The sequence below is a fragment of the Ailuropoda melanoleuca genome, chromosome 10 (genome assembly GCF_002007445.2).
Source record: "Ailuropoda melanoleuca isolate Jingjing chromosome 10, ASM200744v2, whole genome shotgun sequence".
Taxonomy (NCBI): domain Eukaryota; kingdom Metazoa; phylum Chordata; class Mammalia; order Carnivora; family Ursidae; genus Ailuropoda; species Ailuropoda melanoleuca.
In genome coordinates this window covers 39340616-39365711 of record NC_048227.1, presented here as the reverse complement: position 1 = coordinate 39365711, position 25096 = coordinate 39340616, and the positions used below count along the sequence as shown (strand labels likewise).

At 40.1% G+C, this 25096-nt stretch overlaps 1 protein-coding gene and 1 pseudogene across 2 annotated transcripts; one reads left to right on the top strand and one right to left on the bottom strand.

The window, feature by feature from the left end:
* Window positions 1-220: 220 nt before the first annotated feature.
* Window positions 221-23901, top strand: CGA (glycoprotein hormones, alpha polypeptide). Of its 2 annotated transcripts, XM_002924700.4 has the most exons (4): window positions 221-329; window positions 21889-21995; window positions 23188-23372; window positions 23785-23901. In XM_002924700.4, exons 2-4 carry the CDS (start codon window positions 21896-21898, stop codon window positions 23860-23862), a joined length of 363 nt encoding a protein of 120 aa, XP_002924746.1. In that variant the 5' UTR covers window positions 221-329; window positions 21889-21895; the 3' UTR covers window positions 23863-23901.
* LOC105239960 lies at window positions 5570-6534 on the bottom strand (annotated as a pseudogene).
* Window positions 23902-25096: the final 1195 nt, after the last annotated feature.

Below are 25096 nucleotides of genomic sequence, written 5' to 3'. Positions count from 1 at the left end.
CTCTCTTTTCATAGGCTGACCTTGCAGTCACCACTGCCTGAAAATGGCTCAAAACAAAAAAATGATCTGAGGGTTGAAACAAGATAAGATCAAATTATATGTCATGGTAATTACATGAAGGACCATTCAATCATTGGGTGGAATTTACTGTTGATCCCTGGGCTTAGATGCAGGTGGGAACATGCAGTTTTCATCACTCTGCTGGTATAAAAGACAAGCAAAGACTTTATTAACTGTAGTTACTGAGAAATCACAAGGCAAAGCTAAAATCCCTCTTCAGATCCACCATCAACTGCCCTGAACACATCCTGCAAAAAGTCCGGAGGAAGGTAATATGAATGAAACAATTTCTGGGATTTTAATTGAGGGAGGAGTAAAATATTCTATAATATAGGTCAGCAATTGTGAGGAGAGAGAGAGACATTTACACATTCTCTTTTCAGCGCTCATGATTGAATTGGGAGGAAGTCTGCAAAACTGTGGTCTGTGATCACAGGCTAAGATGTTATCTAACAGAAACCAGAAACCAATGTCTCCTGCTAAGATGTGCAAGTGCCTGTCAGTATCTAAAAATTTTCTTCAAGAAATCTTGGGTGTCATTTGAAAGACATTAGTTTGAGTGGCTTACAGCGGTCAGGTAGAAGGAGAGTAGATATTATGTAAGTTGTGGATATTGTTTTACCATCAGTTTTTATTTATTTGTTTATTTATTTAAATTTTTTTTGTTTGTTTATTTTAGACAGAGGGAGAGAGCAAGCACGAGAGAGCTTGTGAGTGGGGGGAGGGGCAGAGGGAGAAGGAGAGGAAGAATCTCACTCACACTCCCTGCGGGGAGCCAAACTTTCCGCTGGATCCAGGGACCCTGAGATCAAAATTGAGAGTTGGGCGCTTAACCGACTGAACCACCTATGGGCCCCTAATCCGTTTTTAAATGATGCATAACTAGATCTTCCATCTGGCTGTTGATAAAGCAGCTCACTTGTTTAGCCAAATGACCATAGCTTCTGATAGCTTTTGAACAGACATTCTCCTGTAGACTTGAATATAGTAACACTGACAATTTTCGGACAACATTGTTTCCATTTTCTTCTTTCATAAAATGCTACAAAAATAAGAGTCTGTGCTATTTCCCCAATTATTACAGGTGACTTTGTAATTCTGAATTTCTTGACCAAATCTAGTTGGTGTGTTCTAATGAGAGTTTCTGAAACTTTTGCTAACCTTAGTTATATTTACATGAGCACTAGTTGAAACGGCAGCTTACTGGGAAATTGACCTAGAAAATAAAAGTCCTCTCTTACCCCTCTTTAGTAGTGCTGAGTAACAGGATTTGGGCACATGGAAGAATTATGGCTTCCTTGGGAATTCAGAAGCTCCATGTAAGCTTCATAGAAGCTTTTATTTCCTAAGCACTTACAATCTTTTCCTCACTCAAAAATAAGATTTTTTATATTAGATCAGAGGAATCTTTTTAACTTTCTGAAGGTGTCTTTTAAATAATTACCTAACACCAAATCAATTATTTAAAATATTGGTCATCCAAATTGCATTGTAATAGTTTGCTATAGTCTTGAGTTATTTAGGAAAAAAATATAAGAACAGTTACCATTTATGAAAAGCTCATGTGCTTTTATTTCAATTTTAACTTTGGTTTTGGTTTAAGTTTCTTTTCTCTCTCTCTCTTTTTTTTTTTCAGTAATAGAGTTTTTGAAATTTTGAGTCATATTTCTTACCATTTCCTGCTGAAAAGGGTAGCATGTGAACAATGTTAGAAAAGCAATTGACTATGTTCCAGAACAGATTCTCGGTTTCATTGTACATTTCTTATAAATGCGGGACTCAAATTTACATGAAAACTCAAAGTAAGAGCTGGGAAATAGAAATAGCAAAATTAGAAGGTAATGTGCATCTTGTTCAAAAATAGATCAAGATATTCTGCTTTCACAAAGAGAAAATGTACAGGAATCAATTAATATTTCCACTGAGAACAGTATGACCCATAGCACCAAGCTTCTCTTTTTACAGATTGTGAATCCTGGAATAGTTTGGTATCGATTTATGATCTTTGCAAATTCTGGTTTTGGTGTATAACATTTCAGCATTACCTATTGTAATGTTGCACAAAGTAATCTGGTAATTTCTTGGTTCATCAGACTCAGAGATAAAGTTATAAAAATGCTCTAACATCCTTAATACATTGGGGTCTCAGAGAAAGAGGATTTAGATGAGGCTCAGGCTGAACTGAGTGTGGAATCAAGGGCAATATTGGGAATCAAATTAGAAAAGACAATTGTAACAGCATGATCTATACGCAAATCAATGTCCCAAAGGAGGTGATGGACTAACTATGTACTTCTGGGCCATAGGGGTGGTACAGGTGGAAAAGTGTGATCTCAGGATGAGTTCACTTTCCAAGTGATCTTAGCAGATCCCTTTAATTTTCTGAAGTGTAGTTTTCCAGTCTATGAAATAGGTGCCATAATAACGCTGTCCTCATGGAGGTGTAAAAAGAATCAAACAAAGGAATGTCTGTGAAAGCCAATGTTTCCCTCTCTCTCCCACAGTCAGACACTAGTCCTCACAACTTGATCAGGTTTAAAATGCCTCTTTATCCGAATGAAATGGCTTTCTTAAGGCTGTTCCGAAGAAGGTGAAATCAGATAAATATGTAAAATAAAAAATTACATGGGCAAGTTATACTTACGCTGGCACAACATAATGTTGCTCTAAACAAAAAATGTCAGCATCCTATTTAAGGATATGCCATCTAAAAAATCATTTAAGAACTTCATAGTAAAATATAAAGATTTGAAGGCAGTATAGTGAAGTGTGGTTCAGAGCTTGGAGTTCGGAATTGTCAAGAGATATTCTAAAATCTTGGCTCCACTAGCAACAAATTTTGTGACTTTGGGTTGCTTTGTCTCAAGAATTTCTTTATCTGCCAAAATGAGAATAATACTTCACAAGATTGTCATGAGTATTGACTATGTTTGTGTGTCAAGGTGTCCAAAAGAACATCCAGCACACGCAAATGCTCCATTGAATGTAGGAGCTATTTTTAAAGCAGAGTTATTATTATTACAGAAGCCAGTATTGCAGATACGGAGTAGAATGCTAACTCCAATTTTTTTTCACACATTCTGCATTTCCCAAATAGAGTAACTGAATACGTGTTATATAAATAACCTCCCACAGAGGAAAAGTAAGGAGACAGTAGAAAGAGGAGAAAGCAGAAAGGCAAGATTGGGGTCCAATATTTCAGATCCTGGAGGAAACATTTTTGTTATGAGAGAGCAATAGATAACTGCCCAGTTATCTACTGCTGTTCATCAAATGACCCCAAACTTAGTGGGTAAACCAGGTTACTGTTCTGTCATGGTTCTCTAGGTGCCCAGCTCACCTGGGCAGGTTTTAACTTGGGTTTCTCGTGTGTCTGCGGTCAGGTGGTGGCTGGGGTTGGAGTCATCTGGAGGCTCAACTGGACTGGTCCTCTGGGATGTCAACTTCATTTCTTACTTCTTGGCCTTCTTTTCTCTCTCCATGTGACTTGGCTTCTTATCGTAGGGTGGTCTCAGAGTAGTAGCACTTTCTATATGGCAACTGTCTTCTAAGAGACAGGAAGGAAGAACTACCAGGTTAGGGCCAGGGTACACCCAACAACTGGCCCAGTGTTGCTCCTGCCATATTCTATTGGCTTCAGTGGTCAGAGGGGCCACCTCACTCAAATAGGCTAAGAAAATAGACACATTGTGATTTTTAAAAAAAGATTTATTTATTTATTTGAAAGAGAGAGAACATGAGCAGGAAGCAGCAGGCAGAGGAAGAGGGAGAAGCAGATTCCCCCCTGAGCAGGGAGCCCAATGCAGGGCTCGATCCCAGGACCCTGAGATCATGACCTGAGCTGAAGGCAGATGCTCAACTGACTGAGCCACCCAGGTGCCCCTAGACACACTGTGTTTTGATGTGGAAATGGCAAGGTCATACTACAGAAGAAATGTGGACTGAGAGATATTTTTATTGGCATCTTTGGGAAGTACAATCTGCCATCAGAATGAAAACTGAGGGGAAATGAACAACAAAGGAGCTTCTCTTTGAAGCTCTTCTGCTGTTTTTTTCACAGAAAAACAAATCCTTATAAAGCAAAGTGCCACTACTGGATGTTTACCCCAAAGATACAGACGTAGTGAAGAGAAGGGCCATATGCACCCCAATGTTCATAGCAGCATTGTCCACAATAGCTAAATCGTGGAAGGAGCTGAGATGTCCTTCAACAGATGACTGGATTAAGAAACTGTGGTCCATATATACAATGGAATATTACTCAGCTATCAGAAAGAACGAATTCTCAACATTTGCTGCAACATGGACGGCACTGGAGGAGATAATGCTAAGTGAAATAAGTCAAGCAGAGAAAGACAATTATCATATGATTTCTCTCATCTATGGAACATAAGAACTAGGAAGATCGGTAGGGGAAGAAAGGGATAAAGAAAGGGGGGGTAATCAGAAGGGGGAATGAAACATGAGAGACTATGGACTATGAGAAACAAACTGAGGGCCTCAGAGGGGAGGGGGGTGGGGGATTGGGATAGACCGGTGATGGGTAGTAGGGAGGGCACGTATTGCATGGTGCACTGGGTATTATACACAACTAATGAAGCATCGAACTTTACATCGGAATCCGGGGATGTACTGTATGGTGACTAACATAATATAATAAAAAATCATTAAAAAAATAATAAAATAAAAAAAAATGCAAAGTGCCAGGAAAGAGAAATCAATAATCCTGACCTGTCCATTCTATTATTGAAAAACTTCAAGGCAAATGAAATACATTTTTATGCTTTTAAATGGGAATGATGCTTGGTGTGTCAAAAGATTGCATAGAAATAGCTCAGATAAACATAACAAAATACAATGCATAAATTTTAAAATTTACAAGAAACATTCTTATATTACTATAATAATGCTCCATACAAAACTTTTGTAGCCTTTGGATATTTTACTTTTCTGAGTGATAAATTGATACTATCCAATGTTCTATTCCTGCCAGCATTTATTACTCCAATAATGTTAATTTAAAAAATTGGGTGTTTTTAAACAACAGACATTTGAAATTCTCACTTAGAACAATATGTTAAGGTGCATAGAGTTTGTCTTATCAAAATTTCTTATTTTGTATGCAGACAATTTAAAAAATGCTGATGTGCTAGGAAAACCAGAGGGTAATGGAAAAACGAAGATTTTAATTACATAATTAAGTTAACATTGTAAAGTGCCTTTAAATAACAATTAAAGTAGACAGTATGCATCTTATTATAAGTCCCTTAAATTTATTTGAGTAAGATAAGAAACTTCTCAAAATATGATTGTTAAAAGAATGGTCATAAAGGGATTTAAATCATTTTCATAAATCCATAAGCCCTTCAATTTTCTTCTAATTACTGCTTGCTTTTCTCCTTTATTTTTAAAACAAATATTTTTTAAGATAAATATCTTAGGGTCATCTTTTGTTCTGTGCTTCTTTGTGGAAACCCCTGTTTTTTGTAAAGCATACTTGTACAAGTTGTGCTGTATATTTCTCTTGTCCACGGGACCCCCTTTTTCCCATTTCCTTTCTCCCCATTTCATCTGGAAAACAAGTTGGCTCCCCTTAAAGATTTTGTGCAAGCACAAAGCACTGTTGCTGTTGGTTTTTTTTTTTTTTTAACAATTTTTGGCAGTTAATGAACCTCCCTCGACATGGTTTTGAGCTACCAGGATGCAGCCTCCCCTCCGCAGTTCCCCTTCCCCCCAATTCTTCTCCTCAGCTCTTCTACTGAAGACTCTGGCCTGGAGCTTTCCCTTCCCACAACCTGGTAGTAGCCAGATGGCCCCCCTTCAATGATAGGAGCAGCTCCGGACCTGTTTCCGGCAGCATTTCCCCGAGTCTGCTCACAGACTTGGTTCCATAGTTTATCAAGGTCGACAGCTGGGCTGAAGCTCTGGCTCCTCGTTAAGCGGTCATGCCTCATACCGACTTCTCCAAAGTAACCTGGGTGTTACCTGTCGAAGCTGATCCTGTGCCAATGATGCATGCTGCCAGCAGGACCCTGGCCCGTGGGGCTGCCGGTGCTGGCCCAGGAAGCCGTGGCCGGGCTCACGTGCCCCCGAAGTTTCCAGGTCTTCCTCAATGCGGATGGCATGTCTGCAGCCCCAACGAAAGAGGCACAAAACGCTGTTAAGTGATTGAGAGACAGAAAACCCATCCCAAATATTGCCACTCAGCTGTGCGATTTCCCTTGGCCTTATTTTCCTCTGGATCCTGGGGCACTTTGAGGTCCCCTGTTTGGCGCCTGTAGCTGCTTCATAAGTTATGGGGACTACTGAGTCCATGAAGCTCTTGCACAAATATCAAAACACTAGAACACGGATTTACTGCTGTACAGAGTCTCTCTCCGTCAAGTAGATGTTCTTTATTCTCGTTTGCTTGTCATCTCCCTTTTTTCATGTCGTCCACCCAGCCGATGCCTCAGTGCCTACAAATGCCTTCAGTACGGCATTCTTCACTCTCAGTTACTTGCCTTTTTGTCTGGGTCAGATAGCAGGAAGCTTCTTCAAGTTTGTGTCATCCGTGCTCGGACGGTGCCGGACATGTAGCAGGTGCTTATTCAAAGTCTTTAAACCTTTCAAGGGTTCAACTTGGACCTTACATTTTGCACTTAACAGCACTGAACTCCTGTCAAATTATCCCAAACTCATCTTTCTGTTTATTCATTTTTATTCTATTTTTAAATTATTTTTCAAAGATTTTATTTATTCATTAGAGAGAGCACAAGTGGGGGGAGGGGCTGTAGGAGAGGGAGAAGCAGACTTTTCACAGAGCAGGGAGCCCCCTGGGAGGACCCTAGGATCATGACCTGAGCCAAAGGCGCTTAACCGACTGAGCCACCCAGATGCCCCCCAAACTCATCTTCTTATAAGATAGAGAAAACAGTAATTACCTATTTCCAGGAGTGGATGAGATGATCGGGGACAGATTGAGGGATCATTAACCAGCCTCTCCTCCCCCCCCCCCAATTGCTCAGCCATCTACCTCACCACCTTTGGAAAAACTATCAATGAATGTGTGTATGGGTCCGAAGGTCTCTATGGTGCCTGGAAGACAAATTTGAATATCTACTTGGAAGAACTGGGAACCTGGAGGATGATTGAGGCTAGGGGCTGGGGCATGGGATCACGCAATCATGCTGAAACTACGGTTCAGAACACATTACAAGAACGAGGTAGAAACCCACTTACTGCAACTAGAGTGCACGAGCAAAGAAAAATAGTTGCCAGGGTCACTCCAAGCTGAGTTTCCTTACTACCAGCTCCTGGCTTTTTAAATTCTTCCGCCTGGGGACAGAGGTGGTCAATCAGCAGGAGGCAGAGGTGTCCCGACTCTGTGGAAGTTGCGAGATGATGGATTCCAAACATTCCGCTTTCCCTGGTGATGTTCTTCCTTCAAATCTGTCCTCAAGGTGAGCTATGGCTATCTTCTCGCACCAGGCAAGATGCTAAAACTAACAGGCCTATCATCTGTTGAATAAACCATCATTGAATACCTATCTAACGCCAGGCAATGTGCCAGGGATTCAAGGCTTTACTTTAAAGGTTCCCTTTCATTAGTTACTGTACACAGAAGGCCGCTGACTTTTCCTCTCCTTGGTAGTTAGCTGGGTTAGATGGGGCAATGAGGTGAAGCCTCAGGTTAAGTAACCCTCTAGAAGTCAGTTAGATTTCTACCGTTTAGTTAACGAAGAATTGTGCCTCTAGTCTTAGCCAGTCATCTCAAAACTGTGCTATGAGTCAGCCAGGCTTCTCGGCGTGGCGAGCGTGGATGAGTCACCCCTGCCATCGCCACCTTTAGAAAAACCAAAAACCTTACTCTCTGGCAGTGGGGAAGCAATGGCAGCATCTTTGCAAGTGAAGGGCGGGATGTCACATTGTTCCAAGCACTTCTCATCTTCTAGAAGCAATCTTTTACATATACGTACATCTACATATATATGTGTATATGTGTGTACAGATGTGTACACACATAGAGACACACACATCCACCCATATGTAAGTGTGCAAAAACATATTTAATAAGCCTCGAAGTCTTTCCATACTACCACAGACAGGCAGGGATTGTTTAGACAGGCACCTAACTTTATAAAGATTTTTTTCCTGTGGTAAAAAAAGAGCAGAGGAACTGCAAAGAGAAGCGCCCTGGTTATTCATTGCCCCAAAGTTTTCATGTGATAGCAGGTTGTATTTCCAAAGAAAACCACAAAAATATCTTAGACTAAATTCCTGTGTAGTATGACAGTATGTGTGCCACTTCCCCATCATAAAGTGGGGTGTCTATTTTTGTACCCCATTTGATATACAGGGTGTGTGTGTGTGTGCATAGGATACTTGGTCTAGCTGGCTAGCTAGCTTGTATATACTGGTAGGGTGTTTACCTATTTTGTAAATCATTTACTATAATTATATATAATCACAATAAATAGTATTATGAAAACATATTAAGTAATAATATTAAATCATGACAATAATATTCGTGTATACTTTCAAGAATGCTATTTTTCCGGGGCGCCTGGGTGGCACAGCAGTTAAGCGTCTGCCTTTGGCTCAGGGCGTGATCCCGGCGTTGTGGGATCGAGCCCCACATCAGTCTCCTCCTCTAGGAGCCCGCTTCTTCCTCTCCCACTCCCCCTGCTTGTGTTCCCTCTCTCATTGGCTGTCTCTATCTCTGTCGAATAAATAAATAAAACCTTTAAAAAAAAAAGAATGCTATTTTTCCTCCATCTTATCAAGAATTTGAATTTGTGCACACATATAGTTTGAAGTAAACTAAGAGTTGAGACACCCAATTTAAACCTTGAAGCTCTCATGTATGCTTTTTATTAATGCTTTCTTTTGAATTCTTATGACTTTTTTATCTTAGCATAGAGTGGCTTTTACTTGTGGCATATTTAACACTTATAGATTCACGTATTAGCCAGCTACAAGTTAGGGAACTCAGTGAGAACATACAGTCTCTAATGGATTTAGTATTTGAAATTATTTTATTAAACATTTATTCTAAGTCCCCATTCAAGAGTTATCTTGTTCCTTAATGACAGCTCTACATTAGCAACTTTGGGTTGATACTATTATTGCTGTTCTAAAGTCCCAGTGCACCATAATTGCATCTGCTCTGTGCAAGAGCTTATGCTCAGGATGGTGGTGGGTCAGAGGGGCATAGTTTCTACCCCTAGGAGGTTTTCACAGAAATGGAGAGACCAACATGCACAAACCTGGCTGGAGTTCAGGGCAGATTGTGGAACTTCATCTAAGAATTCTAACCAAGCGGTAGGGGGATGCCGTGGAGAGAATTATGTATTTCGGTTTTGGGGTTGTGTGAAACCTTCACGGGAAGCTGGCAGCTGGGCAGCTCCTTAAAGGACTGAGGTGGATGGATGGAGATGGAGGAGAGAGCTTTCCCAGCCACGTTGAGAAAACATACATTCTCTTGGACTCACACTGTTCTGATGGGGCAGGTGGCAGGAGATAAGAGCATGGTGGAGCATTGACCTTGGGGTCAGACATATAGAGTCTGTGATGTCTGCAAGGTACTCACTTGGAAAGCCAAAAGAGGCTGAGGTTAGGAAACCTGATTTCGATTGAGGGTATTGTGCAAAATAGCATAAATCCCAGCTGAACATAATTATTTTTCCTGTCCTGATTCTTAATGTTTTTCTCCCAAATTCCAAAACAGAAGGACCTAAAGGCGATTAGAATGATAAAAATATTTATTAAAATGTTTTCAAGTTTTGAAGGTTAATCCTTTTCAGCTTGTTTAATCCCATTTCTTTTTAAAATAAAGATATAGTCACTTCTGTTCCTGAAAGCTACAGCAATGGTGACTTTGGTTCTGCTTTTTCAATCTTCTCTTCACTTTGTCATAAGGCAGATTCTGAAATGTGCATTGACTTCATGCTCTCACATTCTGCAATCTTGTTATAAATGTTTCTCTCTGAATTAATTCTGATATAATTGTTCACTGCATAATGCTGAATTTTCATAATATATGAGCTGCAATATCAAAGCACAAAAATGATACTAGTTTAAAAAAGGAAACCAGTTTCAATTCTGAAAATTTCCTTGTGGCTTTGTATATCACTTAAGCAGTGGTTCTCGGCCTTTTGGTCTCAGAAACTGTTTATGCTCTTAAAAATTGTTGAAGAGTTCAAAGAATTTTTTATGAAGCTGTATTTCTCAATATTTACTGATTTAGAAATTGTGTTAGGAAAAGTTTTAACATATTTATTCATTTTAAAACAATAAGAATTAACCCATCACATGTTAACACAAATAAATATTTATAAAAAAATGACAACTTCCATAACAAAAAATCAGTAAGAAAGGTGGCATGGTTTTATCTTTCCATAACTTTTTTTTTAAAAGACTGGCCTAATAGAACATAGCTAGATTCCCATGTGCATCTTTACTCCATCTGTTGCAATTGCACATGTCATGTAGCCTCTAGAAAATTCCTGAGCACTTATGAGAGGCTGAGAGTGAAAAAAGTGAATAGCATCTTAAGATTACTATGAAAATCGTTTTGACTTCACAAACTCACTGAAAAGTGTTTAGAGTTCCCAGATCACACTTTGAGAACCGTCAACTTAGAAAAATATTTATCTGGTGCTAATTAGGTATGGAGGTAAATAAAGCCCATAATTACTTACGTATAAGTATATACATCAGGGAGAAATAATAACATACTTTTGTTTTAGCCTTACCTATATTTATACAGTTTGTTTTTCTATATTATAAACAGTTAGTTCATCTGACAATTTTTTCTTAAAAGATGTATGGATTGATATAAACCTTTGGCAAAAATGATGTCAATCTGTCATCATGTCAATCTGCATGAAAAATAACCACAAATTTTGACTCATGCAGTTTTAAACCTTATTTTAGAATGCCTTTTTTTTAAATAAACTTTTTGTTTTGAAGAATTATGGATTTAGAAGTTGCAAAAATATGTACAGAGAAGTCCTGGGTATACTTTATCTCCCAAGATAATACTGTGTCCATCTGTAGTTCAATGTGAAAACCAGGAAATTGACGTTGGTGCAACTCACAGAGCCAAGTCAGATTTCACTGGTATCGTGCGTGCGTGTGTGTGTGAATGTGTGTGTAGTTTCATGCAATTTTATCCCATGTGTACATCAGTGTGACAAGTATCACAATGAAGATCCAGAACTGTTCCATCACCACGTGGCTCCCTTTATAGCCACGCTTCTCCCCCTCAACTCCCTCCCCAAAACTAGCTCCTTAAAACTGCTAATTTATTCGGCATCTCTCTAATTTTATTATATTATATAGAGTGTTATATAAATAGAATCCTACAGCATGCAGCCTTCACTCAACTCAGCACCCTTGACATCCACCTGCTTTGCCTGTGTGTCAGTAATGTGTTCCTTTTTGTGTTGCTGCACGTATTCGCTGGTTTGGATGTACCATTGCTTGTATAACCACTTACCTGTTGAAAACGTTTGGATTGTTTCCAGTTTTTGCCTATTCTAAATAAAGTTGCTCTGAACCTCTGTACACAAAGTTTGTATAAACATAATTTTCATTTCTTTGAGATAAATACCTAAGTACAACTGTTGGGTTATATGGTAAGTTTTATAAGAAACTCCCAAATGACTTTTTCATTTTATATTCCCACCAGCAGTGTTTGAATCATCCTGTTTCTCTGCATCCATACCAGCATTTGGTGTTATCATTATGTTTTGTTTTAGCTATTCTAATGGGTGTATACTATTTCACTGTGGTTTTAATTTGCATGTTACTAATGGCTGATGATGTTAAATGCTTTCCATGTACTTATTTGCCATCTATATATCCTTTCTGCTGAAGAATCCATTTTCTTCTTCTCTCTCTCTTTTTTAAAAAAAGATTTCACTGGGCCGCCTGGGTGGCTCAGTCGTTAAACGTCTGTCTTCGGATCACGGCGTGATCCCAGGGTCCTGGGATGGAGCCCCTCATCGGGCTTCTCTGCTGAGAGCCTGCTTCTTCCTCTCCCACTCCCTCTGCTGGTGTTCCCTGTCTAGCTGGCTGCCTCTCTCTCTCTCAAATAAATCTTAAATTTATTTATTTGAGAGAGAGAGAGGGAGAGAGGGGCAGAGGAGAGGGAGAGAGAGAATCTCAAGCAGATTCCCCGCTGAGCACAGAGACTGACATGGGGCTCAATCTCATGACCCTGAAACCATGGCTGAGCAGAAGCCGAGAGTCAGTCACCTAACAGACTGAGCCTCCCAGGTGCTCCTGCAACAACCATTTTTTTTTATTAATTTTATTTTATTATATTATGTTAATCACCATACAGTACATCCCCTGATTCTGATGTAAAGTTTGATGCTTCATTAGTTGCGTATAACACCCAGTGCACCATGCAATACGTGCCCTCCTTACTACCCACCACCAGTCCATCCCCTTCCCCCACCCCCTCCCCTCTGAAGTCCCCAGTTTGTTTCCCATAGTCCATAGTCTCTCATGTTTCATTCCCCCTTCTGATTACCCCCCTTTTCTTTATCCCTTTCTTCCCCTACCGATCATCCTAGTTCTTATGTTCCATAGATGAGAGAAATCATATGATAATTGTCTTTCTCTGCTTGACTTATTTCACTTAGCATTATCTCCTCCAGTGCCGTCCATGTTGCAGCAAATGTTGAGAATTCGTTCTTTCTGATAGCTGAGTAATATTCCATTGTATATATGGACCACAGCTTCTTAATCCAGTCATCTGTTGAAGGGCATCTCGGCTCCTTCCATGATTTGGCTATTGTGGACAATGCAGCTATGAACATTGGGGTGCATATGGCCCTTCTCTTTACTACGTCTGTATCTTTGGGGTAAACACCCAGTAGTGCAATGGCTGGGTCATAGGGTAGTTCAATTTTTAACTTTTTAAGGGACCTCCACACTGTTTTCCAGAGTGGCTGTACCAACTTGCATTCCCACCAACAATGTAGGAGGGATCCCCTTTCTCCACATCCTCTCCAACAATTGTTGTTTCTTGCCTTGTCTATCTTTGCCATTCTAACTGGCGTAAGGTGGTATCTCAGTGTGGTTTTGATTTGAATTTCCCTGATGGCTAATGATTTTGAACATTTTTTCATGTGTCTGTTAGCCATTTGTATGTCTTCATTGGAAAAGTGTCTGTTCATATCTTCTGCCCATTTTATGATTTGTTTATTTGTTTCTCGTGTATTGAGTTTGAGAAGTTCTTTGTAGATCTTGGATACCAGTCCTTTATCTGTGGTGTCCTTTGCAAATATATTCTCCCATTCCGTGGGCTGTCTCTTAGTTTTTTTGACTGTTTCCTTGGCTGTGCAGAAGCTCTTTATCCTGATAAAGTCCCATAAGTTCATTTTATCTTTTATTTCTCTTGCCTTTGGAGATGTGTCGTGAAAAAGGTTGCTCTGGCCGATGTCATAGAAGTTGTTGCCTATGTTCTCCTCTAGAATTTTGATGGATTCCTGTCTCACATTGAGGTCTTTCATCCATTTGGAGTTTATTTTTGTGTATGGTGTGAGAGAGTGGTCAAGTTTCATTCTTTTGCATGTAGCTGTCCAATTTTCCCAGCACCATTTATTGAAGAGACTGTCTTTTTTCCACCGGATGTTTTTTCCTGCTTTATCAAAGATTAGTTGCCCAAAGAGCCGAGGGTCCATTTCTGGGTTCTCTATTCTGTTCCATTGGTCGATGTGTCTGTTTTTGTGCCAGTACCATGCTGTCTTTGTGATCACAGCTTTGTAGTACAGCTCGAAATCCGGCATTGTGATGCCCCCAGCTTTGTTTTTCCTTTTCAACAGTTCCTTGGAGATTCGGGGCCTTTTCTGGTTCCATACAAATTTAAGGACTATTTGTTCCAGTTCTTTGAAAAATGTCCTCGGTATTTTGATCGGGATAGCATTGAAAGTGTAGATTGCTCTGGGTAGTATGGACATTTTAACTATGTTAATTCTTCCAATCCATGAGCATGGAATATTTTTCCATCTTTTTATGTCTTCCTCAATATCTTTCAAAAGTGATCTATAGTTTCTAGCATATAGGTCCTTTACGTCTCTGGTTAAGTTAATTCCAAGGTAACGCATGGTTTTTGGTGTTATTGTAAATGGGATGGATTCCCTAATTTCTCTTTCTTCAGTCTCGTTATTCGTGTATAGAAATGCAACTGATTTCTGGGCATTGATTTTGTATCCTGCCACCTTACTGAATTGTTCTATAACTTCTAATAGTTTGGGAGTGGATTCCTTTGGGTTTTCCATATAGAGTATCATGTCATCTGCAAAGAGAGACAGTTTGACTTCTTCTTTGCCGATTTGGATACCTTTGATCCCTTTTTGTCTTCTGATTGCTGTTGCAAGGACTTCTAGTACTATGTTGAATAATAGTGGCGAGAGTGGGCATCCTTGTCGTGTTCCTGATCTTAAGGGAAAGGCTTCCAGCTTTTCCCCATTGAGAATAATGCTTGCAGTAGGCTTTTCATAGATGGCTTTTATGAGATTGAGAAATGTACCCTCTATTCCTACACTCTGAAGGGTTTTAATCAGGAAAGGATGCTGTATTTTGTCAAATGCTTTTTCTGCATCAATTGAGAGGATCATATGGTTCTTGAGTCTTTTCTTGTTGATATGATGTATCACATTGATTGATTTGCGAGTGTTGAACCATGCTTGCATCCCAGGTATGAATCCCACTTGGTCATGATGGATAATCCTTTTAATGTACTGTTGGATTCTATTAGCAAGGATCTTGTTGAGGATTTTGGCATCCATATTCATTAGAGAAATCGGTCTGTAATTCTCCTTTTTGAGGGGGTCTTTGCCTGGTTTGGGGATCAAGGTAATATTAGCCTCATAGAATGAGTTTGGTAGCTTTCCTTCTGTTTCTATTTTTTGAAATAGCTTTAGGAGAATAGGTATTATTTCTTCTTTGAATGTTTGGTAGAATTCCCCAGGAAAACCGTCTGGGCCTGGAGTTTTATTATTTGGAAGGTTGTTTATCACTGACTCAATTTCTTCATAGTTAATTGGCCTATTTAAGAAATCTATTTCTTCCTGTTTCAGTCTTGGTAGTTTATAGGTTTCCAGGAAGGCCTCCATCTCTTCCAGATTGTTTAGTTTTTTGGCATATAGCTGTTGATAAAAGTTTCTAATAATCCTTGCAATTTCAATGGTGCTGGTCGTGACCTCTCCCTTTTCAGTCATAATTTTAATAATCTCAGTCCTTTCTCTTTGTTTTTGGACAAGTTTTGCCAGTGGTCTATCAATTTTATGGATTCTCTCAAAGAACCAGCTTCTAGTCCTGTTGATCTGCTCTACTGTGGTTCTGGTCTCTAATTCATTGATTTCTGCTCTAATCTTGGTCAACTCCTTCCTTGTCAGTGGGTTAGGCCTGTCCCTCTGTTGCTGTTCCAGTTTCTTGAGGTGAGAATATAGAAACTGCATTTTAGATTTTTCTATTCTTTTGAGTGAGGCTTGGATGGCTATGTATTTCCCCCTTAGGACTGCCTTTGCAGTATCCCATAGGTTTTGGACCGTTGTGTATTCATTCTCGTTGGTCTCCATAAATTGTTTAATTTGTTTTTTGATTTCCTGGTTTATCGAGTCATTCTTGAGCAGGATGGTTCTTAGCCTCCAAGTGTTTGAGTTTCTTCCAGGTTTTTCCTTGTGGTTGAGTTCCAATTTCAGAGCGTTGTGGTCTGAGAATATGCAGGGGATAATTTCAATCTTTTGGTATTGGCTGAGACCTGTTTTGTGTCCCAGAGCATGATCTATTCTTGAGAATGTTCCATGGGCATTTGAATAGAATGAGTATTCTTTGGTTCTGGGGTGTAGTGTTCTATATATATCTATGAGGTCCAACTCGTCGAGTATGGCATTCAAAGCCTTTGATTCTTTGCTTAGTTTTTGCCAGGGTGTTCTGTCTATTTCTGATAGTGGGGTGTTGAGGTCCCCTACTATTACTGTGTTCTTATCTATATGTCTCTTTATTTTGGTTAAGAGTTGGCTTGTGTATCTTGCTGCTCCCCTGTTGGGGGCATATATATTAATAATTGTCATATCCACTTGTTGAATACTTCCTTTAAGAATAATATAGTGCCCTTCTGTATCTCTCTCTATGGCCTCTAGTTTAAAATCCAGTCTATCTGATATGAGAATTGCTACTCCAGCTTTCTTTTGAGGTCCATTTGCGTGGAAGATGGTACTCCATCCCCTTACTCTAAGTCTGAATGCATCTTTGGGTTCAAAATGAGTCTCTTGTAGACAGCAAATGGATGGGTCATGTCTTTTTATCCAATCTGCAACCCTGTGGCGTTTTATGGGAGAGTTTAAGCCATTTAGATTGATAGAGATTATTGACAGATATGATTTTAATGATGCCATTTCTCTTTAAAGTCTTTGTATCGGTTGTGACTTGCTGCTCTGTATCACTCTTGGGGCCTTTTTACCTTTATAGAGCCCCCCTTAATATCTCCTGTAGGGCTGGTTTCGTGGTTACGAAATTGGTTAATGATTGGCGATTTTGGAACGTCTTTATTTCTCCATCAATTCTGAATGACAGCTTTGCTGGATAAAGGATCCTTGGCTGCATGTTTTTCTCTGAAAGAGCTTTAAAAATGCCCCCCCAAGCCTTTCTCTCATTCCAGGTCTCTGTAGACAGGTCTGACGTAATCCTGATACCTTTGCCTTGGTACGTGAGAAATTTCTTTGCCCTGGCCGCTTTCAATACTGTATCCTTGGATCTAATATTTGCGAATTGCACTATGACATGCCGTGGCGTAGGTTTGTCCTGGTTGAGCTTGGATGGGGTCCTCTCTGCCTCTTGGACACGAATGCTTGTTTCCCTTGCTAGATTAGGGAAGTTTTCAGCTACAATTTGTTCAAATATCTCTTCTAGACCTCTGTTTTTCTCCACCCCTTCAGGGATGCCGATGATTCTGACATTGGATCGTTTCATAGAGTCAGTAATCTCCCGTAATCTACATTCGTGGGCGTGGATTTTTTTAAGACCAGCTTCTATTTTCGTTTTTTCTTCTACTAACCCATCCTCCAATTCGCTAACGCGTTCCTCTGCCTCGGTGACCCTGGCCGTCAGAGCCTCTAGTTTTGACTGTATTTGGCCCACTGAGTTTTTAATTTCTGTCAGATTCGCTCTCATTTCTGCCCTTAGGGATTCTATATTCTCAGCAACGCTTTCTCTGATGCTTTTTTCAAGTTTACTCATCATCTTGACCATTGTTGCTCTGAATTCCATTTCTGATAATTGGGATACATCCATATGTATTAATTCTGTGGCCGAGGCCAATTCTGTGGCAGAGGCCACAGACTCATTATCTTTTCTTTGCTGGGGGGGACTTCTCCTTCTCGTCATTCTGATGAAGAGAGATTGCAGGGTTGTCCAGAGCCCAAGTGTTGACTGGGACCCAGGCCGTGCGCCCTTGTTTTATAGAGATCTTAGGGATGTGGGCTTCTTCCTTAAAGAGTTTATTTATTTATTTGAGAGAGAGAGAGACAGTCAGCAAGAAAGGGAACCCAAGCAGAGGAGTGGGAGAGGAAGAAGCAGGTTCCCGGTGGAGAAGCCCGATGAAGGACTCCTTACGGAGCGTTGTGATCACACCCTAATCCGAAGACAGGTGCTTGGTGACTGCGCCACTCAGGCGCTCCGGGTTGTGGGCTTCTTGATTTTTCAGCCTGCCTTCTGGGGGAGGGGCCTGCCTGCCGGTACTCAGAAAACCCTGTTTGGGTAGAGTCTCTGTGTCCCTTGCGAGGGGGGATGGGGATGGGCACCCTGTGAGCCGGTATTTCCGGGCTTTTGTTCTCTGGCGGCTTTCCCTGGCGGTTTGCTATGCCTCTTCTGAGAGAGCAGCAGCGGCTGAAATTCAGCCTCTGTCTCAGAACAGAGGGATCGCGGATCGTTCTCCACTGATGTTCTGGCCACTTTAACTCTGTTTCTGTTGGTGCTGCTCAACCCTGCAGCATCCCGGGCTGTGCGCCCCACACCCGGCGTCCCAGCCCTCACTTCCAGGGCCGGCACGTCTCTGTCCTTTGTGTTTCCAACCCCGCCAGCCGCCAGCCGCCCCGCGCGGGCTCCCGGAGCTCCCCGTCTCAGTCTGGTGTCTCACGGGTGCTGACCGCGAGTCCGCCTGCTCCCCCGTGCAGGTGGCCCTCCAGCCGCCAGCCGCCCCGCGGACGCTCCCGGAGCTCCCGGTCTCAGCCTCGATCCAGTGAGCACACCGGAGCTCCGGAGCTCCGTGAGATGCTTGGTGGTGCACGCTCCCGGCTCACGGACTCAGTCTGCCGTTTCCAGAGTGCGGGTCCGCGGTCCGCCCGCTCCCCGGTGCAGGTGGCCCGCCAGCCGCCCTGCGCGCGCGCTCCTGGAGCTCGCGTTCTAAGTCTGTTGTCTCGCGGGTGCCGTCCGCGAGTCCGCCTGCTCCCCCGTGCAGGTGGCCCGCCAACCGCCAGCCGTCCCGCGTGCGCTCCCGGAGCTCCCTTCTCAGCCTGCTGTCTCAAGCGTGCGGGTCCGCGGTCTGTCCGCTCCCCCTTGCAGGTGGCTACCGCTTCCCGGCGCCCTGACACGGCGGCTCCCTCCCCCTTCTGTTTAGCTTCCGATATCTGTGCGCGGTTTCACGGCTCCCCGCTTCGTACCTCGATACTCAGCGCTGGAGATGTTCATTTGTAGAGATCCAGATGTATCTTCCTGCGTCTCAGGCTGATTCCGTGGATATTCCTGTTGGTCTGGTACCTATCCAGCTCAACTCAGGGGACCGGCTGAAAAAGGGGTCCCCTACTCCTCCGCCATCTTAACCTCCCCCCAACAACCATTTTCTAATTGTATTTCTTTTCTGTTGAGTTTTGAGAGCTCGTTGTTTATTCTAGATACTAGCCCTTTGTTGGATATGTGGCTTGCAAATATTTTCTTCCTGTCTGCACCTTGTATTTTTATCTTCTTAACAAAGGAGTAACCTATAATTTGGATGAGGTCCAATTTATTAATTTTTCTTTTATGGGTCATGTTTCTGTTGTTAACCTTAAAAACTCTTAACCTAGTTCTTGGCCCCCCCAATTTTTCTTTTTCTTTCTTTCTTTCTTTCTTTCTTTCTTTCTTTCTTTCTTTCTTTCTTTCCTTTCTTTCTGTCTGTCTTTCTTTCTTNTCTTTCTTTCTGTCTTTTTCTTTCTTTCTTTCTTCTTTCTTTTTTTTAGAGATTTTATTTATTTGACAGAGAGAGACAGCCAGTGAGAGAGGGAACACAAGCAGAGGGCGTGGGAGAGGAAGAAGCAGGCTCCCAGTGGAGCAGGGAGCCCGATGCAGGGCTCAATCCCAGGACCCTGGGATCACACCCTGAGCAGAAGGCAGACGCTTAATGACTGAGCCTCCCAGGCACCCCCATTTTTTTTCTAAAAATTTTATAGTTTCACATTTTACATTTGTCTATAATTAATTTTTGAAAATTTTCATACAAGGTATGAGGTTTACATTCAATTTTTGTTTGTTAGTTTGTTTCCCTATGGATGTCCAAAAGTACTGGCTGTCCTTGAATTCCTGTTAAGTTGTTTTGTCATCTTTGTCAAAAACCAGCTGGCCATATTTGTGTAGGTCTATTTCTGGGTTCTTTATTTTGTTCTACTGTCTGCGTATCTATCCCTCTACCAGTATCACTCAGTTTTGATTACTGTTGCTGTATACTAAGTCCTAACACTGGGAACAGTGATTCTTCCCACTTTTCTTTCTTATATTGTTTTAGCTGTTCTAGATCTTTGCGTTTCAGGAATAATCTTGTCTATGTCTCCAAAAGCTGCGAGGGTTTGGATAGGCATTCCATTCAATACAAAGATCAATTTGGAAATAATTGACATCTTTACCATGTTAAATCTTCCAATTCATAAACCTGATATATCTTGCCATTTATTTAGGTTTTCTTTAATTTGTTTCATCAGTTTTTCATAATTTTCAGCATACAAGTCCTGTATATATTTGGTAGATTTATGCTAAAGTATTTTCTTTTCTTTGGAGCAATTGTAAGTGTTATTGTGTTTTAAATTTGTTTTCACATTATTGTTTTTAGTATGAGGAAATGCAATTCATTTTTGTGTGTTGATCTTATGGCATGCAATCTTGTTCAACTTACTAAGTAGTTCCAGGACCTTTTCTGTAGGTTCCCTCCACCTTTTTTCTAAACATAGACGAACATGTCATCTACATACATGGATAACTTTATTTCTTCCCTTTCGATTTGTGTGCCTTTAATTTCTTTTTCTTGCCATACTGCATTGGCTAGGACTTCCAGTACTATACTGAATAACAGGTGAGAGTGGACATCCTTGCCATGTTGCTGATATTGGGGGGAAAACATTCAGTTTTCACCATTAAGTATGATGTCAGCTGCAGGTTTTTTGTAAATGCTTTTTATCAAGTTGAGAAAACTCTTTTGACTCTTGTTTGTGGAAACTTTTTATTATGAAAGAGTATTGAATCCTGTCAAATTCTTTTCTGTGTCAACTTACACATCATATGATTTTTTTCTTCTTTATCTTATTGATATGGTAGTATGGTAGATTGCGTTAAATGATTTTCAAGTGTTGAACCAAACTTGCATATGTGAATTGTTCCCAGTTGGTCATATATAAATCTTATACATTGCTGGGTTCAATTTGCTATTATTTTGTGGTGTTTTTGCATCTAATTTTATGAGGTATACTGGTCTTTCGTTTTCTTTCTTTCTTTCTTTCTTTCTTTCTTTCTTTCTTTCTTTCTTCTTTCTTTCTTTCATACTGAATTGGTCTGGTTTTTGTGTCAGGGTAATTGTGGCCTTGCAAAATGAGTTGGAAACTATTCCTTTCTCCTCTGTTTTCTAAAAGAGGTTCTGTAAAGTTGGTGCTAATTCTCCTTTAAATGTTCTGAATTGTTTTTTATTGGTAACTGATGCTCTGTTCATCTTATCTCTCATGGTTTGAACATAAGTAATCCATAACACTTTCACTTAAAAAATAGGAATAAAAACTTGCCCATTTTATCTTATATGAGGTTTTTGTAGGATAGATAGGGATGCAATCCAGTTCCCTGTCTCCCCATTCTCAGGCGTGTTGAAGTCAATGCTGGCTATGGTCAAGCACTCAGCTGACCTTGGCTAGCCTGATCTTATGCACTCAAAATGCTTAGGTAAACTGCATCTACAAGTATAAATAAGTCAAGAAATGCATTTAGGAAAACTCTGATGAACATTCTGTGCTGTTTACTCTTGCCACATTGCTGGGATAGCATTTACTCTTGCACACTGATAATGAGCCTTAGAGCTCACCTACCTCCAGTGACTAAAAAGCAGGAAAGACATTGTCCTTTCCTTCTGTTCTCCTACCTAGGAATGGAGGAATAGAAAGGATGAACTCAAATGCTTATACATTTTATATATCATATATAAGCTTATCTATTGTATATGAGCTTATCTATCTATCCGTCTATCACCTATCTATCATCTATGTCTGTCTTCTTAGACATTATCTAGTTTAAGTTACATGTCTAACAAATAAGGACCCTGAGGCTTAGCAAAATGATATATTTAGAAAGAGAATTTTTTTTATCAGCATTGAGTCCAATTCTATTGGTTTATATGTGAAATGGAAAGATTCGATTCCCTAGCTCTTTCCTAAGGAAAAATTGTTTTTTTATTTACATGGCTCCAGAGTGTGTTGGGAGCTGTAAGGCGAGGGGTCAAGACACTGATGGCTATTATTAGTAGTGATGTTAAGACTACTAGTTATTTTTTATGACTGGTAAGGTAATTTTAGAGTAACTTTGTTTTCCTTGTGTGTTTTGCAGGAGAGCCATGCATGACTACAGAAAATATGCAGCTGTCATTCTGACCACATTGTCTGTGTTTCTGCATATTCTCCACTCCTTTCCTGATGGAGAGTTTACAATGCAGGGTATGTGACCAAACGGATTTGCAGTAATAGGGAAAAAAGCACATTTCTAGATGTACATCAATAACTCCATTAATTACATTTCCACCTTCTTTTCAACTGTGATAAATCTTTGCTGCTGGATACATATCCAGGCACTTTGAGATTGTAAACGTAAAGTTAAATTAAGTTCAGAAAATGTATAGTGAAAATTGATCTAACGTCCATTTAAATAGCAGCATGTACATTTTCGTCTGAAATAGAATCCTTATTATTCTTTATCTGAGTTTTATAAGCAGAAAATGCTCCTTATTCAGTTAGCTCCGTTTTTCTTTTTACATTTCTCCCTGAAGATAGATTTAAACATTGCCTTTGTAGATGAATTTTCACTTCAGTTAACAAGTGAGAAAAACAAAACCATTTTACGCAGTACATTTTTTTTGCTGTAGTGTTTGAAAAATCTCATATAGTAGCTGATAAAATTCCATATGCTATGAAGCTGTGAGCTACTATTGGTTATGGTTTTTCCTAGACAAGTGGTAATGTTTTAATCCCTGTTTTCAAGTGCGGATGCTCCATGTAATGTCAGGCTCTCCACTCACCACGCTTTCTTAATCCTCACATATTTTTCTCTGTCAATATTTGGAGTTTCCATGGGGGAAAAAACAATAGCATGTTCTGAAGGGGAAAATTTTTGCCTCTGGGCAAAATTCTCCTTTCAGATGAGCACGGTGTTTTCATCTGTCAAGTTTTGTACTCCCTAAAGGCACGCTATTAGCATTGGGATAGAGAATCCGTGGTTGAAGAGACAGAAACTACTACTCTTTTTTTTTTTTTATGTTTATGGGAGAAACTACTGCTCTTGAGATCTCCCATGCATATCTGCAAAAATTGTTTCCTGTGAAAATAAATATAATCAGTACAAATAGATACTATGCATGAAAATTAACAGGTAGCCAAAAAAGTGTTTATTATTTTCCTCCTATTTCCAATGGAAGAAGAATATTTACCATCTCATAATCAGGGAAAATGCAATTTCTTTTTTATTTTATTTTATTTTTCAATTAAAAAAATAAATTCCATGCCCAACGCGGGGCTCAAACTTATGATCTCGAAATCAAGAGTCATCTGCTCTACAACCTGAGGCAGCCAGGTGCTCCTGTTTCTTTTTGAATCATTCTTGGATTATTTTACTCTTTGTCTTTTTTGGTGATAGGTTGCCCAGAATGCAAGCTAAAGGAAAACAAATACTTCTCCAAGTTGGGTGCCCCAATTTATCAGTGCATGGGCTGCTGCTTCTCCAGAGCGTACCCCACTCCAGCAAGGTCCAAGAAGACAATGTTGGTCCCAAAGAACATCACCTCAGAAGCCACATGCTGTGTGGCCAAAGCATTTACCAAGGTGAGAACTTAGAGGGCCCCAGAAGTTTTCTAACAGTCCAACCTGAGAAATGTCTTCAGAACACATCCATGGGGTTTAATGCCAGAGGTTTCTAATGACCCATCCTTTGCTTGACATTGGTACAGGGATTTGTCTCCTTAAATCAAAAGTAACCTTGTGGGGACAGGCTGGATTTATTCAGAATGAAAGGAATAGCTGTGGAGATGACGAGGGGTAGGTTAGAAGAGAGTATAGCATATACAGACAGTGCAAACCTAATCTTTTAGAGTGAGATATTAGCTGAAATGAAGAATATGCAAATGGAGCAAGCATCTATTTAGTCCAGCTGGCTACAGACAATTTTATTTAACATTTTTCAATTTTGTCCAACCATCCATCCATCCATCCATTTTTTTCTTCCTTTCCCTTTTAGGCCACAGTGATGGGAAACACCAAAGTGGAGAACCACACGGATTGCCACTGCAGTACTTGCTATTATCACAAATCTTAAATCTTTTGCAAAGAGCATGTTGATGACCTCTGATTTCCTGGAGTGAAAAATTAATTTTTTCGGTGTTTATGGCCTTGTGAGAGAAAACCCTTTTTTTCCTTACCACACTCCTTTTGGTGTGCTTCGAGGATGTACTGCAGCTTTATTGCCTTTCTTTTTATCCTACAGTATAATCTGAAGTCTAGTTCTTTTCATTTGGAGTGAAATGCAGCATTTAGCATGACCATAAAAAGCTGGTTCCTCTAGAAATAAAGCCTTTTAAATCATCATTCTATCATTGGATTCTAATTTTTTCTTAAGAGTTTAAAGCCAGTTACTTTTGATAAGATTATTTGAAGGGTGTGAGCCAACGGGTGAGCTGGGGTCCCATGCACTCAGTGACCCTGCACTGGAGAACATTGATCCCACCAAGCCTCCTGGAGCAATCTGCATCCTTAGGCAGTGGGCTAGTTATAAAACAACCTGTAGGGTGAGGAAAGAAAGCATAAGAACTTCTACTGCTATGCATTTTTATATCACCCCTTTGATGACTTTTATAAAAGTACATATACATCAGTATGGTAATAAGTGTATAAAGTTTATAAATAATTAATTATGCATATATTGAGGATGTTTGGTCAGATATTTTCTACTGGGAGAAGTGTGCAAAATTAGGGGAAAAAATTAGAGAACACTGCTGTAAGTTTTGAGCAAGACAAAATCCTTTCCAGCCTGAAGTTTCTATCCACTTGGCTTATACCCAGACAAAAAAATAATACATTTTATTAGTCCCTGGCAACTAGGTTATAATTGAATGGTGGTTAAGGAAAGGGCATTGTTGTCCTCAACAAAAATTGGGCATTGCTTTGATATTCCAGAGGCATTGGCTCTTACATTCTACACATTCAAGCCTAGAAGGGAATGAATAAATGATGAGCAAAGTACTCACTGAGCCCTCACTGTGGGCTAGATGGGATGCCAAGTTTTTACTTTAGTAAAATTTTATGTAGTTATATCCAAATGCTTAAGAGCAGTGCCGCATTTACTGAGTATTTATACTTAAAAACAGAGATAGCCCTTCCTCTGAGGATCATGGTTTCATACATTAAATTATATTAGCTGTGGAAGAGATCAAAGCCACTAAAAAATTCTACTCCTAAAAGAGCCTGAAATTAAAATAAAAATCACACTGGTCACAGATAAGGTTTTCAAAAAAAAATTTCATTTATCATCAATTTGTCAAGATTCCATTTCT

Bases quoted from the DNA above. Each gene is read 5' to 3' on its own strand.
- CGA (XM_002924700.4), top strand. From the start codon at position 21,896: ATGCATGACTACAGAAAATATGCAGCTGTCATTCTGACCACATTGTCT. The intron at 21,996-23,187 runs GTATGTGACCAA...TTTTGGTGATAG, and splicing joins TGGAGAGTTTACAATGCAGG to GTTGCCCAGAATGCAAGCTA. The intron at 23,373-23,784 runs GTGAGAACTTAG...TTTCCCTTTTAG, and splicing joins TGGCCAAAGCATTTACCAAG to GCCACAGTGATGGGAAACAC.